The sequence below is a fragment of the Lithobates pipiens genome, unplaced genomic scaffold (genome assembly GCF_037356315.1).
Source record: "Lithobates pipiens isolate NorthernLeopardFrog02 unplaced genomic scaffold, aLitPip1_a1.2 Scaffold_23, whole genome shotgun sequence".
NCBI classification, from domain to species: domain Eukaryota; kingdom Metazoa; phylum Chordata; class Amphibia; order Anura; family Ranidae; genus Lithobates; species Lithobates pipiens.
This window is the reverse complement of record NW_027507785.1, coordinates 265,859,241-265,877,997: the sequence shown is the minus strand read 5'-3', so window position 1 is coordinate 265,877,997 and position 18,757 is coordinate 265,859,241. Positions and strand designations below refer to the sequence as shown.

The 18,757-nt window shown below is 42.0% G+C and overlaps 1 protein-coding gene across 5 annotated transcripts in view; it reads right to left on the bottom strand.

Moving 5' to 3' along the window:
* Positions 1 to 18,757, bottom strand: part of SMG7 (SMG7 nonsense mediated mRNA decay factor) — a 115,515-nt gene that overhangs the window by 23,218 nt on the left and 73,540 nt on the right. For all 5 annotated transcript variants that reach the window (XM_077453132.1, XM_077453133.1, XM_077453134.1 and 2 more), the window contains exons 6-13: positions 16,610 to 16,681; positions 15,780 to 15,930; positions 15,567 to 15,702; positions 13,227 to 13,389; positions 9,488 to 9,644; positions 6,122 to 6,192; positions 3,402 to 3,462; positions 2,249 to 2,368 (exon numbers count right to left, since the gene is read on the bottom strand). In XM_077453132.1, the coding sequence (XP_077309258.1) occupies positions 2,249 to 2,368; positions 3,402 to 3,462; positions 6,122 to 6,192; positions 9,488 to 9,644; positions 13,227 to 13,389; positions 15,567 to 15,702; positions 15,780 to 15,930; positions 16,610 to 16,681 (931 nt within the window). The remainder of the gene's footprint in view (positions 1 to 2,248; positions 2,369 to 3,401; positions 3,463 to 6,121; positions 6,193 to 9,487; positions 9,645 to 13,226; positions 13,390 to 15,566; positions 15,703 to 15,779; positions 15,931 to 16,609; positions 16,682 to 18,757) is intronic.

The window sequence follows — 18,757 nt, the reverse complement described above, 5'->3', positions numbered from 1 at the left end:
ACACTTCATATTGAAGTTTATATTGACCAACTTCAAAAGGGAGACTCAAATCTCCTTTTAGTAATATATCCATGCAAAACAGAGGGATTACTTCCCACAGATCTCCTGGATTTTAGACAAATGCCAAGCAATCACCAGTTCTCCAGAGACCTTCTGTTGCAGCGCAATAATAAAATACTGCGATTCCAGGTGGAACTTTAGGTTGTTTAACACTGTACACAACTGCAGAATGGTTTCAGGCAGCTGTACAACAAGGATGCCAGCTTCCATATTTATCTCTGTACAGGTCTACCTTAATATTGTTCTAGAAATCTGAAAAGTTATATATAAAATAGAATACATGCAATGTATCAGAATCTAGAATGAGCCTGGAAGCAACACATAAAACATTCCTACTGGTTTCCGTTTTCCCTCTCCCTGCCCCCAAAACGCTAATGGAGCTGCGATCTACACTTAAGGCCCGTACACACGATTGGACTTTTTGACAACAAACATGCAAATTAGCTGTTTTGAGGCAACATCCGACCGCGCGTACGCTCCATCGGACAAACTTTTTCGGTTTTCATCTGACTTTTTTTGGCTGTGCGAAGGGACAAACCTTTTGACAACATAAGTCCGATGGCGCAAAGTCCAATCGTGTGTACACAAAACCATCGGACTTTAGTACAAAAGTACAAACACGCATGCTCAGAACCAATGCAAAAGATCAGACAATACAGAAGTTGACCAAAGGTGGCGCTGGAGTAATTGAACGTCCTCTTTTGAAGTAACGCCAGTACGTTAAAACGTTACTACGTTCCTGTTTGTTGCCTAAAAAGTCAGATCGTGTGTATGCAATACAAACTTATGGCCAACGCTCTTTGTACAAAAAATCCAAGGGAAAGTTTGTACAAAGTCCAAATGGTGTGTATGAGGCTTAAGACCCCCAATGTTTTATTAAAGAGAACCAGTCCTAAAAATATATCACACAAGGTTTTTTTATCCCCTATGTGATATAAAGTTTTAGTGAAAAAACATAATATACTTAAGCACTTTAAAGTCCATCCTCCAAATAAATTGTGAGCGCCCCCTGTACATAGGTGCACCTGTCAGGGCACCTATGTACAAGAAATAGACGCTACATATCGCCGTGCACGCCAGAGAGAGGGAACAATCCTTTTAGGGCCATTATTCAGTTCACTCTAAACTGATCTGTATGAGGCTTATAGGGTATGACGCTTGCTTTCATTTTACATGGGCATGCACAAATTTAAATTGTGACATGCTAGGTATCCAATCAGGGTAAAGCTTCATCTATTATCCAAAAACATTGGGTATTATATTGCGTTTTTGAACTCTTAAAATTACCTTAATCGCACTGTTTACTGAAAATTTGCGCTTTATAAACCACTGCACAAATATAAAACTGTAAACCTGGCTCTGGCAGCAAAAGGATTCTACATAAAAAGAGCAGCAATCCTTCTGCAGCCTCATGCCAGGAGAGGGCACTTGTTTTTGGACTTGTTTTGTGGATCAATCGGGTACACTACAAATTTTATATCTTTTGGCAGCATGTGAATATTTTTAGCCTATTTTAAAACTTCAGTATGGTTGTAAAATGTCAGAGCACCATCTAGGTCAGTGATGGTGAACCTTGGCACCCCAGATGGTTTTGGGAACTACGTTTCCCATGATGCTCAACTACACTGCAGAGTGCATGAGCATAGTGGGAAATGTAGTTCCAAAACATCTGAGGTGCCAAGGTTCACCATCACTGATCTAGGTGCTCTGAACGCTAAGAGAAAAAAAAAACAGCTTCAAAAGTGATTGTAAAGATTTTTTTTTTTAAACAAATGTGTTATACTTACCTGCTCTGTGCAAGAGCCACTTTCCATGGGGGCACCCGTGCGGGGTGCACTCCCGAGACCTGCTGCTGCATCCATTGACACAGAAAGCAGGACTCAGCCCCACCCCCTTGGATTTGATTAACAGCATTGGGAGCCAATCGCTCCTCCTGCTATCAATCTATCCAATGAGGATCTGAGACAGCGGTTGGAGCTGCTGGGCTCAGGCTCATCGCTGGAACAATCAGCCTCAGGTAAGAAAAATGGGGGTTCTGGGGGGCTGCTGCAGCACAAAAGGTTTTTCACCTTAATGCACAGAATGCATTAAGGTGAAAAACCTTGAGACTTTACAACTCCTTTAAAGGTAACAGACAGGTGTATGTAGGTTCTGTAACATCAAACAAAGAACTGTTGAAGAAACTCACCGTGGCTGATTCTCACAGATCCATTTTCCTGATGACACAAGACGTACTGGTCGCATCCGACGATGCTGGGTCTCCCGATCTCCAATAATGGCTTGATGACCTCTAGAGAAATCAAGGTTCCTAAACCGGTCACAAAGATACATCAGAATATGTATTCTATCCAGGTAAGTTACATGCATATACTCTGGACAAAATATTCCATTGAGATCAAACTGAAGCAACAGTTTCCTGTGTCAGAAATGTGCAGAAATCCCCATCATATAGGAACGATTCACCTTATAAACAGTTCATTAGTGCTTGATAAGATTTTCCCCAAGACCAAATTATTTTACTGGGTGCCGACATCTCACGCAGCATAGAAAGGTGAATCCAGGCTGTTAGTCTTTACATTTACCTCAGTTACCAGTTGTTGACCCTAATAAACTTAATTGAAATACATACTGTCCTCCTACCTCTGTCGCCGATCGAGATAACAAAAAACAAAAAAACAAACAAGTTTTGTTACTTTGCCTATAGTTTACACAAAAAATAAAATAATTTTTGCTAGGCTACATCACCAAAAGTAAGCCTAGTCTGTCATAAAAATCAGTAATATGCATTACTTTGTTTACTTATGCAATGAGAAAGTTATTGCCGATTAAACAGACCCAAAAATGTAAATACTGTAAAACTCAAACTGGTTTAAGTGCCGGTTCACACTTGTGTGCTGCGAATTCTGTGCGGATTCCAAATTGCACCCCCATTAACGCGAACTACTGTGGGTGTGTATGTTAAGTTAAGGAGGGGAAGGGGGAATGGATACCAGTTTTTTGACAGGTACCCTCTGTCCCCACTTCCGTCTGACCTCGCAGTGTTCGGCCACCCTCCTCCTTCCCCTGCTGCCGGGCCAGTAAGAGTGCAGCACGCTTCGCACATGCGTAGTAGAGAGCCAGCTGTGAAGCCACAAGGCTTCACTGCTAGGCGCCCTTAGTGGCAATGATGGTGGCAGCACCAGAAACATCGGCTGGGGTACCGACATTGCTGGATCCCAGGATAGGTAAGTGTCGTAATATTAAAAGCCAGCAGCTACAGTATGTGTGGTTAGCTTTTTGCTGATTAGGTGCAATTTGTGAAAACGTCACTTTACAGTGTGTAAGAAGAGATTCACATTTACCTGAATGCAGGCCGAAGAGCCAGGAATCCCTGCAGCTCAAATTCCTCTGGAAGTGGCAACACTGGTGGTGCAAGAACAAACAATGTAATTTACAGAAACCTACAAACGTTTCAAAACCACATGCAGCACATATTTATAAAATGCTAAAGATTTTAATTTAGCTTTGGGACCATGTCACACTAGCGATTCTGTTGCTAGTGAGAATTCACCAGAGACAGGATCTCTAGAAAACATAAGGAGGGCAACATGCCTGATTTTGTATGTGTTGCCCCCTCAGGGGTGAGTTGTCATTCTTTCACATTCTTAAATGTTGCATAACCCAAAACCCAGGAACACCACATGAAAGCAGGCGAGTGTTTCCACTCCCCGTTGTGTTCTCTCAAAGCAATCAAACTGCTGTCTTGCCATTGACAGGATCTACAGTGTTACATAAGGGGGTAAATGGGTTTTTGATGACACAAGTATATTTGTACATTATATACCACCATACAACCACAGGAAAGAAATTGTTGGCTGTGTTGATGGGGGAATCCTTCCCACAGAGCTATTGTGTTCTCCTGGCAGGGGGGTGCTTTAGCTGCCGGAAGAACACACTGATTATTGCTAGTGGCTACAGCCGTTGGCAAAAACTGCATTCCAAAAATCCAACTTGGTTGGATGGACTGGATTAACTTGGATACATCAGCCTACCCATAGATGGCTTGAATCATGGCCATCTGCAGCTGGTTTTGAGTCTACGTTGTGACTTAATGTGAAAAATTTCACATTAAAAGCAACTAGAAAGTCAAGGCTCGCTTGTTTTAAAACCCCATTAATGCTCACTAATACTGCATAGTTTAAAGAGGAAGTAAACCCTAATGGGTTTACTTCCTCTTTTTTTCCCTGCAAAGGTAAAGCATAATGGACTACTATGCATCGCATAGTAGCTCATTATGTGTCACTTACCTGACACAGGAGCCAGCGAAGTCGCCGCTGTCCCCTGTAGTCCGCCGCATCCATGTTGCTGGTGGCGTCTCGCAGCTCCGACGAATCACAGCGGCGCAGCCGCGATGACGTCACTCCCGCGCATGCGCACGGGAGTCGCGTCTCGCAGCTCCGCCGCTGCCATACGGCGAAGCCGCGATGACGTCACTCCCGCGCATGCACACGGGAGTCGACAAATTAGGCAAATCCATTCTTGGATTTGCCGCATTTAGTGCGCCTGCGCGCCGCTGTCTACGGCGCATGCGCCGTAGACAGCGGTGCCCATTTTCGGGCAAATATCTCCTAAACCATATAGGTTTAGGAGATATTGCTTGGACCTACAGGTAAGCCTTAATCTAGGCTTACCTATAGGTCCAAGTTGTTTGGAAGGGTTTACTTCCTCTTTAATGCTAATAGTCTGGGCACATGCACACCAAGTTTCTTCTGGTGTACAGGACTCCAAAAACATTGAGCCCAAGTAAACGGTTACATAAGCCATATACAAATGGTGCTTAAAATAGAAATAAAGGCAAAACTTTTTTTGAATTGAGTAGGGGAGGGTTTATAACCCTTCTTTGCCACCTGTGTCCCATTGAGGAGATTTCCCTTTACTTCCTGTCCAATAACCAAAAGAGAAAGCAAAGGGAAATGCCCTCAAAGTGAGGGAATTCCAGGTTGTGACAAGGGTCACCAGATCTTTCACTTTCAGTAATAAGGGTAAACATGACAAATAGGAGAGGGTGAATCTCTTAACGGGGGCACAGACAAAAACTTGACAGGTGTTCTAATTCCTCTGCACTTCAAAGGTGAAAAGTTTTGCCTTTAGTTATACTTTAGAGAACACTTCTGATTTTTAAAGAATTCACAGCTTTAATAACATGCGGGTGTGCAGCCTAGGCTGTAAATGACCACCTGATCTAGACTAGAACACGTTGGGATGGAAGAGGAGGGAGGGGCTTGATGGAGTCAAAATCCTGACTATGAACGCCAAGTATTACGACTCACAAGGGAGAAAGTAAATGGCTTCCCTTTTTCAGTGAAATGAGAGCATGTGCACTAAAAGTGGCAACAGCTGCTCCAAACAATCTCATGCTGCAGTGGGGATACAGGTAAAGAGGCATCGCCAGCAAATAAGATCAAGATCGGTAAGTTAAGCTTGTTTTTTTCTTTGGCCTTGTTTATAAATGTCAAGATCAACCAGGCTTTGCTAAAACAAAACTAATTACATAATATTAGCATATAAAGACAGTTTTACCCAATGCAGGTAAATGACGCTTTAAGGGCCTAAAAGGTAATTCAGGTGTCAAACTGTGTAACAAGCATGCTTAGATCCATCTCTTCGCCAATGTCTGGAATGGCAAGCAGGAACAGAAATAAGAAGCCATCACTGATCAGTCTTTATTTCACATACACTATGCGTAAGAACTGATTAAACAGTATCCTAACACTGTGGGGAGAAGCCTGCTATACATGGCAAGGTACCCACTGCCTCTTTACAATACTTAAAAAAAATAAAATAAATGTATATATTTATATATATTTATATTTATTATATATATATATATATATATATATATATATATATATATATATATATCTATCTATATATATATCTATATCTATATCTATATCTATATCTATATCTATATCTATATCTATATCTATATCTATATCTATATCTATATCTATATATATATATATATATATATCTCAGAGCTCTCTATAGGTAATTTGACAGGAAAATGCATGCTACTTACAGTTGGCACTGGCTAGGTCTTCCTCAAGTACATGGAAACTGTTTAACAGAGAAATTAGCCACGGCCACACACTGCAGAAAAAAAGGCAAATGTTAAAGCAAAAAACATTATAAAGGTAACTTTATTATTCTCCATCCCTTCCTCCTGTGTCTGCCGCACAAAAAAACCCACCCATTTTAAGTTTTTGCTTGTTATTTACCTCCCCCCCTCCCCACCATCCAGACCTGCCCCTTCTTCATTCTAACCTTGGCCAAAATGACATGCTGCATTTCTGGAGCTTCCTGGGATATGCAAATCACATATCCCAGGCGGAATCTGCACCCATTCATGAAAGCTGAAGGGGGTGGGCCTGGTGGTATGAAATTTGGAGGCATCTGTCTAAACTGGGAGTAGACAGGCACCACCATATGACGTCACAGAGGAAGATGACTGTGCGGGACCAGAGCACTGGAATCGGAGATATATCACAACGGGACAATGCTGGATCCGCTGGGTAGGTAAGTATCTGGATTGAGGGCGGACGGAAGAAGACCATAACAGTCCAGTTGGGTCTTCCATGAGAAAGATACATAAACGTGTAAAGGAAGGATGACCGACTATAAACTGCATCTAAAGTGCAAAAATATCATGAACGTCAAGAGGCAGCCATCTGACTGCCTAGCGAATCATATTTATACAAAACATAAGGACCATGAGATCATAACCACTGTAAATTGGTCTAGGTGGTGATAGAGCCTCAGACCTGTATTGTGCAATATCGAAGGCACTTCCCACTACCAGACATCATAACTGTCCCTTATGGGGGACCTCATTCCCACAAATATGTGCAGGAGTATCCAAGTAGGAAAGGAAACAAGAAGGTTGTAGAGACTTGGTGCCAAGATTGGCAAGAAACAAAAGAACAAGAGGAAAGTTAGAGAAAGGAAAAGAACAGAGTGGATCCATCCAGAGATCCTCCGGTCAACCGTGTCTGACCTCTCTTTTCAATACACTCCACCCCCTCGCCCCCCCAACTTACATTTTCTGCATGCTTGTTTTAGGTCCGCGACTAAAATATCTAGATATAGCTAGAAAACTAGCATTTTGCAGCAGGCGGTCAGTAATTCCAGCCTCACATTAGGTTAAAATGGATAACTAAAGCTACATGCACAAGGGTGGCCAATAGGACATAGCTTGCTTCATTGCAAAGTGGCTAAATACTGTCTATGGGCACAGCAACACTTTGTGCCATGCCCAATACAAATTGGACAATTAGCTGTGGACAGTTTGTGTGCAGTCAGAAACGCAGACTCTGGATGCACACTGACTGCACCAAGGGTCGGTCGGAGGCTATAGTCACTTGTAACCACTCAGATAAGTACAAATCTGATAGCTTCTGCTTTTCACATACAGTGTGTGGGCATGCAGTGTTTACAACCACCGAGCACCACCCTGGCAGCCATCCCTGTGTGGCCATGTAAATGTAGTCCAACAAAGTTGGATAGATTCTAAGGCCCCTTTCACCCGGTGCAGACTCCATAAAATGAATCCACCTGCCCAGCAGGGGGTCTCTCTGCTGATCCTCGCTAAGCAGGCAGATTACAGGTCTGTGTCTGCTCCGCTATGCACAGAGGACAAGGACACAGCCCCCTGTTCTCTATGGGGCAGTCGGATGAAAATGGACCACCTATCTGTTTCCATTGGATCCGATGGACAGATGAGGAATGGATCCCCCCATCCGTCTGTTTATAGTTGGACAAGATTGGATCAGATGCCAGCAGGTGGAAACAATGGCTGACCTGATCAGATGGCTCTTGTAAAACCAGCCTTAATCTGTGCTGTTCTATTTAGACATTGATGACAATTACATAAAAAACAGATACAAGTGGGAATTATACTATAACAGTTCAGACTCTGATGGACTGCATGCCCCAGATGATCTTAAAGAAATTCAAGGAAGAATGCAAGTCACTGGAGAATAGAAAACGAACTTTACAGCAGAACGTTGGGGCAGTTTTATAAAGTAAAGCTAGATGGGGATGAAGAGTTTTCTTTTAAATGCCGATAAAGGTTTTAAATAACTCTCATGGCTATTCGTTGACCCATTGTTTAATCATATTTTTGAGACCTGGTCATGAAACAAGTATACATATCAGATGTATCAGTATTCCTATTTAAATTTATAAGGAAAGTATTACTTCAAAAGTATTAATAGAAATGAGTCAGCCTTTTTCCAATTTTTTTTTTTTTTTTAATTAAGAATCAGCCAGTCAGTCAGGCAACTATAATCTGTCAAATCAGTAATGACTGTCTCCATGCTTTACTCAGGAAAGGTTTCTTTTAACTGCATCTTTTCCACAATTACAGAGAGAAGTACAGAAACTTACTAATTATGTCTCCTGTGATTCTGGAAAAGATTTGGAAGTTTCCACTCAAGGCAATTTATCAGTTTGTACTGCAGAGGGTACATTCACACATTGGGAGTTTGTGATATTGTATGCTTTCTCACAGAGCATGAAAATGCACTATTTTCTGGCAGACATGCTGAGATGCTATTCATTCTTAATGGCATCTAAAATGCAGCAGCCTACAAATGTGTGCTAAATTAAACGCATGGTAACTGACTGCCATGTTTTCTTGCATAATGAGATTTTAGAAAAAGTGCCTGCACTCCTTTGTGTGATTGCTGTGGATAGGGCAGCCCTTTAATATGAATGGGTTGCCCTAAATATCACACATCTAGATATGCAAAAACGTGAGTGCACCTTTGTACCTGCATAGGTGTAAATGGAGCCCAAGAACAATGTGAAACATTTAACAAACCACAGCAGATGTTATTTTTAGCCCAGCGGTCAACAGTAAAAAATTTTGAGGGCGGCCCGACCCCTCCAGAGGGATGCACAACATCCCCCCCCCCCCCCTCCCCGAGTCAGTACAATTAACTCCTCAACCTCTTCCCACATTGGTCAGCAGGAGTGCAATTTAACCCTCTGTGCATTGGTCAGGGATATTTAACCCCCCTCTCTCTGCATCATGGACTGGCAGAGAAAGTTAACCCCCATCACATGCTCCTGCATCACTCTCTCCCCAAGCAGGGATCTTGCTTATACTGTGGGTGGAGAGAACTCTGCCCACAGTAGTCTCTCTCTCAGTATTCCAGCACCCAGCTCCCTGCTGCTGCTCTGCCCTATTTATGATGCCCAATAGCCTGCGCGCACATGCAGATGGCCGGTAGGCCACGCGTTGGGCTCCAGGGCTTTAACCTTAGAATGACAGTTCCAGGGCACTACATTTTGTGCAGTCTTAAAAAAAAGTTGTCTGGAAAAAGAAAAAAGCAACTTCATCTTTGTATCAGACAAGAATGTCCACTTCAATATCATCACTCACTACTGTCTTTCCTCCACAGCAGCCTCCTGGAATACACTGGGACGCAGTTTCATCCAGTCAAGTGACACCTTGATAGCAGGAAGTGGATCGGCACAGGATGTATCATCACAGTGGTGGGTCTTTAATGGGCTTCTGCAAAGGATACCCAGGAACGACACTGTGGACAGAGAATGTTATACTGAACAAACCAGAACACACACAAATCACAGTAGAAAAGAAAATAAAAGAAAAAAATACAAAATCTGCCATTTAGTAGTTTTACTCCCACCATAAACAAAAATGGATTTACCCAAGTAACTGAGATGGGGAATGCAGGCAATGGGGAGAAGCAACTTTATTTTTCTTGTGTCAGACTACACACTGGACTAATACCCCAAGTTTGCGGTCTCATACAGCTCCAATAAAAAGTACAGGAAGTTACATCCTGACAGGGAAAACACCACCAATAAGTTCAATCAGAAAAAAATAAAAATAAATTAAAAACTGCAGTTTCAAAAAGCAGATGTAGCTTTGCAACACGCAAACTGAGCTGCCAAGATGTAAAATAAATCCTGAAAGGGGGTGAGGAGGTGGGGGTCTATCAGCTTGGTTTGCAGCAAAAATAAAAATTAAAATAAATGACAGTTCACCTGACACAAAAGGCTTCTCATTCTTTGTTGATGCGAGCTGAAAAAAAAAGTGCGAGTTTGGACTGTGGCTACAGAGGAGTTTAAAGGGACACCCAACCTCATCTCTACAACCAATCTGGCAAGCTGCATATAGAGAACAGCTCAAGCAGCAATGTGTACTTTACCAAGTTATTTTAACTGACAACTGTGCGGATAGAGATTTTTTTTATCCATCTATCTATCTATATATATCTCTATCTTTTTATATATATTAAAATTTCTGCTATAAAACATTTATCCAATAAAAAACATTTTACACTAGTAATGGCAGCGATTAGCTACTTATAGCGGGACTGCATCGCCAGCAGTGCGCGCCAAAGATGGAAGTGCAGAATCACATGTTTATATGTTATTCTACACAGGAGAGTCATCCTGCAGCAGAAAATCTGCTCTATAGGGCGGACGTCAAGGGGTTAATCTGACAGACTGGGGAAAGGTTTGTATCTTTCAAACTGCTGTATGCCTCTTCACCAAGGATGTTCCAGTTTTAGCCTGCGTTCACACTTGTGCGGTGCGGGACACTGCATGTGATTCGGATAGGACATTGCACTGCATTCCTATTAAAATTAGATTCTTTGCAGTGCAATTTGATCCCATTCATTTTGCACAGGCTCAATTCACACTGCAGCATATGAAAAAATGTGCAGGCATCTTTTTTTCCTGCACCGGAACTGGATTGCATGTGTGTTCCCAACCCTGTGATTAAATTCTTGCAAATCACACTGGGTTTTGTGAACTGTATTGGGGTGACATGCGGTGTCATTTTAACATCGACACTGGTGGCAGATCACTTGAATGAAGTGCGATTTCAATGCAGTGCGGGAAACGCTTAGGATTTATTGCACTATGCATATCGCACATATGTGAACTGGGGCTTAACGTTTTTGTTCTCTTTTCCCCATGCGTTGTATGGGGCTATTTGTATGAGTGATATTTTTAATACTTGCTTTATTGAATAAGCAGGACATGATGTACAGCAGTGCTGATGTACAGCAGAGTCCGTTATATGTATTGTACAGTCGTGGTCAAAAGTTTTGAGAATGACACAAATATTAATTTTCACAAAGTCTGCTGCTAGTGCTTCCAGATCTTTTTGTCAGATGTTACTATAGTATACTGAAGTATAATTACAAGCATTTCACAAGTGTCAAAGGCTTTTATTGACAATTACATTAAGTTTATGCAAAGAGTCAATATTTGCAGTGTTGACTCTTCTTTTTCAAGACCTCTGCAACTCGCTCTGGCATGCTGTCAATCAACTTCTGGGCCACATCCTGACTAATGGCAACCCATAATCACTGCTTGGAGTTAGTCAGAATTTGCGGGGCTTTTTTTGTTCCCCGCCTCTTGAGGATTGACCACAAGTTCTCAATAGGATTAAGGAATGGGGAGTTTCCTGGCCACGGACCCAAAATTTCAATGGTTTTGCTCCACAAGCCACTTAATAGTTAACACTTTAGCCTTATGGCAAGGTGCTCCATCATGCTGGAAAAGGCATTGTTCCTCAAACTCTTCTTTGATGGTTGAGAGAAGTTGCTCTCGAAGGATGTTTTCGTACCATTCATTATTCATGGCTGTGTTCTTAGACAAAATTGTGAGTGAGCCCACTCTCTTGGCTGAGAAGCAACCCCATACATGAATGGTCTCAGGATGCTTTACTGTTGGCATGACACAAGACTCATGTATCGCTCACCTTTTCTTCTCAGGGAAGGTTATTCTCTGGATGCCCCAATCAATCGGAAAGGGGATTCAGAGAAAATGACTTTACCCCAGTCCTCAGCGGTCCAATCCTTGTACATTTTGCAGTATATCAGTCTGTCCTTGATGTTTTCCCTGAAGAGAAGTGACTTTACTGCCATTCATGACACCAGGCCAACCTCAAAGTCTTCTCACTCTGCATGCATATGCACTCACACCTGCCTGCTGCCATTCCTGAGCAAGCCCTGCACTGGTGGTGCCCCAATCCCCCAGCTGAATCAACTGTAGGAGACGGTCCTGGTGCTTGCTGGACTTTCTTGGGCATCCTGAAGCCTTCTTCTCAAATGCAGTGGAAATGTTTTTTTATAGGATTAAGTTCATTTTCATGGCAAAGAGGGAAACTGCAAATCATTGCAATTCATATGATCACTCTTCATAACATTCTGGAGTATATGCAAATTTCCATCATAAAAACTACGGCAGCAGACTTTGTGAAAATTATTTGTGTGTCTTAAAACGTTTGGCTACGGCTGTATGTATTCGTGGTACATTCTGTTTGTTGAAACAGATATGCAAGTGGCGTGGAATGCTGAGAAAAAGGTAATGTTCATGTTTTCGACCAGAAAATGCAAAGTAGTATTGCTGAAATTTCCTGTTTGCCATCTGTTTTGTCGCCTGATATCAGAAAAACAACTTACTGTAGGACTACAGCCAGAGAAAGATACCAGCTGAGACAAACCACTGCTACACAATCCAAGAGGACATGGCCTTGTTTTTATATTGGCCAAGGTGACTGATTTCCTGTATGTGCAACTGTGTACCAAGTGTACAGTGAGAGCCCGAGTTTAAGATCAGCCTGTGAGGCTTGGTCTTACAGAAAAGCAAGGCAAGCCTAGATATATGATGCTCCACAAAGTCAAGAACACATACCTCCTGACATGTGATTTAAAGTAACCTACACCAGCACTTCCTGTGAAGAGAACCTCAGTGACAAGGGCCTCATCCAGTGGCTAAGGGTTTAGATAATGGGGATATTATACAGTATAGATGCATTTGAGAAAAGGCACTTCTGTCTCAGCAAACCACACCACTTGGATTTCTAGGTGTGTACCATTAAAGCAGGAGGATTTTTGAACATTCGAAAGCAGTAATCCAAGACGGAAGATGAAACACTAACTGTTGGGATCATTGTCCCTGGTGTTGGGAAGTCAAACTTGTACCAGCATTATTAATTGTGTAGCTTAAAGTGTAAGTTCACCTTTGCAGAAAAATATGCAAGGTGAATTATTCTACTATGTCCCGACAACCCACTAAAGATGCAGACGTCTGAGTGCAAAATGGTAGAGTCGCACACTGTCAACATCAATACTTACTGAAGAGAGTCAGAAGCTGAGACCAGCAAAGTTCCTCTTCTGTACTAAAGCTCTGTTGCTCGGCCTCTGTGCCGAAACTCCGCAAGTGGTGCAGCTGAAACAGATTTATCACTGTGATGTGGACCAGCTGCTGTGCATTAAAAGCCTTCTGAAAGAGCATATTCTGAAAGGAAAACCAGAAGCAGTTGACGATTAAGGAGATGTTAATATCAGCTATTTTGTAACCAAGGACATAATTTAGGGTGCATTCACAATTACACCCACTTGGCGATTGGATGCAAGAACCCCAGGGTTCCCGCGATCAGCTGGGAGAGGCAGCCCCACTGAAAGCAATGTGAGGCTGCTGGATCTAATCACGGCCACTTGTATGTAAACTTTCATGCAGTGATAACATACAAGTGATCAGTCCTGGATTCAGGCAGTCTGTGTCCAGGGCTAATCACTCGCATGTGATCGCTGCATGAGAGATTGCATGTGAGTGGGTGCAATTAGCTGCAGGAGCTAGCAACCACCCATCACTTTCAATGAAGCTGCCGCTTGCAGGTAAATGCAGGAACCCCCGCTGGAGCACCTAATCGCCGAGCAAGTGCATGTGCAAATGTGAATACACCCTCAGGCAGTCAAATCAACTTTAGTGCATCTTTATAATAACCAATTTGTTTGACTACTTGTGTACATGGTGACAGTAAGGGAGATTAGAGTATGTTCCAGACACGCGCAACAAGTTCCAATTTTAGGCATCCAATACACCCACATTGCTTGCATCTTTGTAATGACTCAGTTTTATGCTCTGTGCATGTTGGTATCAGTAGGGGAGCCAAGGAAATGTCTTAGATGTGTGACAAGCATTCCCAAATGCTTGGATTAGAGGAGTAAGGATACGCCAATCAAAGCAAAGTATCTGTGTCATGTCATAGCACGTTAAAAATGAAAAGGGATCATAACTTCACTCAATGCACTATTACATTATATTACTACAGGCCCTGATTATTTGTATGGAAAACTCAGACTGACCAGGTTCTTAAAGTACATCTACATCCAGCAGAGTAAGCAAACGTAACATACTTTTGCCGGCTGAGCTGCAAATCCTTTAGCAGGTAAAAAGAAGCATATTCAATTGTGTATTTAGACATTTGCCTTTTTACTTTTATTTTAAGGTCAGTTTTTCTTAAAGTGTAAGTTCACCTTTACAAAAAAAATCTGTAAGGTGAACTTACACAAGACCCCCTCCTCGTCTCCCTGGTCCCGCTGACCTGGACTGTGGCAATCTCCTGTTCTGAGCCCCGGTATATCCACATCAGGAGTCCGGGGCTTAGAAACCCCCTCGGCATCCACGCATCTTTATAGCGGACAGGACAGGCTATGTGGCTGCTGATTGGTTGGTGCCACCCATGTAATGGTGCTGACCAATTAGAATGCTCTGAAACGTCCCTCCTGATGTGGCACGTTTAGGACTTCCAGATCAGGGGATTTTTAAGCCTGACTCCTGACGATTATATACTGGGGCTTCAGATTAGGATATTTCCGCAGTCCAGGTCAGCGAGACCGGGGGGGGGGGTCCTGTGTAAGTTTACCTTACAGATTTTTCTGTAAAGGTGAACTTATCCTTTAAGGCTGCATTCACAGCTGAGCGTTTTCAGGAAAAAACTATCTCAAAAGTTCCAAAATGCCCAAGAAGCAAAATCCCATTCATTTCAATGGCACCTGTTGACATCTAAGCATTCTGTCGCCTGAAGCAAAACGCCTGAAGCTCAAAAAAGTACATTATTGTAGGCAAAACCTCGGCCTACTGGGCACTTTCACTCCCTTCCTGTCCAGGCCAATTTTCGCACTTTGAATGACTTGTGCAGTCATGAAGCACTGTCTATATGAATTTTTTATCATTATTTTTAGACAGATATAGCTTTCTTTTGGTAGTATTTAATTGCCACTGGGTGTTTTTTTATTTTTTTGCAAATATTTTTCTTAGTTTATTTTTTGTAAATTAGTAATTTTTTTTAAAAAGGTCTTTTGTAAATAAGTATTTTTTCTCCTTCACTAATGTGCGCTGATGAGGCTGCACTAATAGACTGCACTCATGAGGAGGTGGAAAATGGTTATATTAAACAATGGCAAGGCTCAGCAGTTCACTGCTGCAATACAACTAAGAATTATTACATATTTGCATATATAAATATGACATGGGTGTTTATAAATGTTTTCAGTTTAATCAAGAAAGACTACAAAAATACCAGTTTTCAGCATGCATGCTTTCAGAAATTGTCAAAGCCATGCGTTACTCTTGAAACCTTGCTGCACAATTTCTTCTAATGACCACTTACAGCCTATCTTGCTACTCACCTTGAACTGCTCCTCCAGCTGCTCTCGCAAAGGGCTCACTTTGTCCAGATTCTTTGTTAAATATACATGTCCGTGGAATTTGATGAAGGCCTTGATAAAATCAGAGACACCCCAGCGTTTCTTCACCTCTTCGCGACTGGAAACAACCAAGGAATGAAAATGAGCACAGTGAAAACATAGTGACAGAAAACTATGGGCAATTTAAAAATATACCTTTCCAAAGCTTTAGAAAGTGCCTTCTGCAGGTTGGTGGAAGCCGCTGGGAAAGGAAATTTAACAGCGATGCTGCGGCAGTAGTAAAAAATAGTGGTCAGATGATCCCCCTTTGAGGAGGCCAAAATGGCCAGCTGATTATACGGCTGACCTGTTGGAAAAAATAAAATAAAAATCACGTTACAGAAAGAGAAAGGTTTGTCTGAAAACAAAAAGGTGACAACCATAGCATGTAGATATTTCCACTTGTACACTGAAAATGGAAAACCCAGAGGATATAGAGGATGAAAACATTTCAGTCTGGGCACCAGGTAGAATAAATTGGCCATAAATATATATAGGAAAACAGTTGCTATTGATATTCACACAGAAATTCTGTGAAATACAACTTTATCACTGTCTGCTGCAGCATCAGATTTAACCTTTCAAGGGTTTGAATCTGACTCGTAACTGTAGTGAAGCAACTTCACTAAAATTACAGATATGCTGACACATCATGATTGTCTAAGAAAAAAAAAAAAAAATGGGATTTTCCAAATCAGTGAAAAAGTGAGCTATCTGGAACAATACAGCCTTGTCTTAGTGAGAAACTGAAAACCACCGCAGATAAGCTGAAAACCATTTCCCAACCTCATTTTCCGCTTGCACTGGAGTGCAATGTCTCTAAACACATAAAATATGGCAGCTGGTGCCCTATTTGACAAGGCCTATTAAGTTTATAAAAAAAGCGAAGTTATCAATGTTAAATGTGGAATGAAAATAAAATGATACAAAAAGGATGGTTTGAAACAATTGCAAGAGCCAAAATCAAGCAATTATTCTCTACTCACCATTGGAGGGGACAAGTTGAGCAGCATGTCTATAATATGATTCAGCCTGGCTTGTCTGGTTCCTATAGCGAGCTGGAAAAGAAACACTCATTAAATTTGACTTCAGACAAAAATTTGATACAAATCTAAAATTGGCATGTCAAACTGGAGTTTTCACTGTTGCATGCGGTCTCCCAATCCTCTGTGGTCCTGAGCTGGTTTTAGGACTTTAAACTAAACGAGGCCTTAGAGGTTCATCCATTGACAGAGGTTTCGCTTCCTTAGGCCCCTTTCACGCATGCAGACCCTATGTCCGTATTTCATCCTCCCGTTTTTGGATGAAATACAGACATGCATGCATCCCTATGGGATAGCGGGTGTCGGCGGATGAACATCCGCCGACACCCGATATCATCCGTCTCCGCAATGGTGCAATTCTTCAGACGGAGGACAATCCTACTTTTCTAGCCGTCTGCAGAGTGGATTGGATGACCACGAACAGACGGTCCATGTACATCCGATCCCCCATAGAGGAGAGCGGAGATCTGACAGCTGTCAACCGCCGGCTCAGCAGGGATCAACGGAGTGATCCCCGCTGAGCAAGTGGATGTTCACGGGGTGGATCATCACGGATCCGTCCCGTGTGAAAGGGGCCTTACATAATTTTTCATCTGAATAATACAGGAAAGGTTGTGTTGCAATTTTTACTATATTTAAAAAAGTGCTAATATCTTCAGGAATGAAGTAAATATCTTAATTAACATTTGGCCCTACGAAAAATGTATCCTACCCAATTCAGCCCAGTAGTCTCATTTAAGTTTGACATGCCTGTACTAGATAGTGAGGGCTAGCTCAGGAGAACAATCCTAAAAACAGTACCTTTAAAGCCCAGCTTTGAGCTCCAGGCTAGCGTCGCTTTCCCAAAAGTTTTTTTTCTGAATAGTTACATGAATGTTGTGCCCTTGTCTGTCTTCACCTGGTGGTGGGCCATCTTGGATGATGAAGAGCGCAGCAGATATGACATACAGTTGTGCTCATAAGTTTACATACCCTGGCAGAATTTATGATCTCTTGGCCATTTTTCAGAGAATATGAATGATAAAACACAAAACCTTTTTTCACTCATGGTTAGCGTTTAGCTGAAGCCATTTATCAATCAACAGTTTTTACCCTTTAAATCATAATGACAACAGAAACTACCCAAATGACCCTGATCAAAAGTTTACATACCGCAGTTATTAATACCATTATTAATGCCCCCTTTAACATCAATGGCAGCTTGTAGTCTTGTGTGGTATTTGTGGATGAGGCGCTTTATCTTCTCAGGTGCTAAAGCTGCCCATTCCTTTTGGCAAAAAGCCTCCGTTATTCTGCTGTAGCCAATTACAGGTTGACTTGGCCTTGTGTTGTGGATCATTGTCATGTTGGAATGTCCAAGTACATCCCAAGCGCAGCTTCCTGGCTGATGAATGCAAATGTTCCTCCACTATTTTTTGATAACATACTGCATTCGTCTTGACCAAATTTCCTGTGCCTTTGTAGCTCACACATCCCCAAAACATCAGTGCTCTACCTCTGTGTTACACAGTAGGAATGGTGTATCTTTCATCATAGGCCTTGTTGACTCCTCTCCAAATGCAGAGTTTATGGCTGTGGCCAAAAAGCTAAATATTGGTCTCATCACGTCAAATGACTGTGCCAGAAGGTTGGGGCTTGTCTCTGTGCTGTTTAGAGTATTGTAAGCAGAATACTTTGTGGCATTTGTGTAGTAATGGCTTTCTTCTGGTGACTTGACCCTTCAGCCCATCTTTCTTCAAGTCCCTTCTTACTGTGCATCTTGAAACAGCCACACCAAGTTTTCAGAAAGTCCTGTATTTCATCTGAAGTTATTGGGTTTTTCTTTGCATCCCAAACAATTTTCCTGGCAGCTGTGGCTGAAATTTTAGTCTACCTAAGTGTGGCTTGATTTCAACAGAACCCCTCAATTTCCACTTCTTGATTAACGTTTGAACACGGTTGATTGGCATTCTCAATTCATTGGAAATCTTTTATATCCCTTTCCTGTTTTATACAGTTCAACTATCTTTTCCCGCAGATCCTTTGACAACTCTTTTGCTTTCCCCATGACTCAGAATCCAGAAAAGTCAGTGCAGCACTGGATGAAAGATG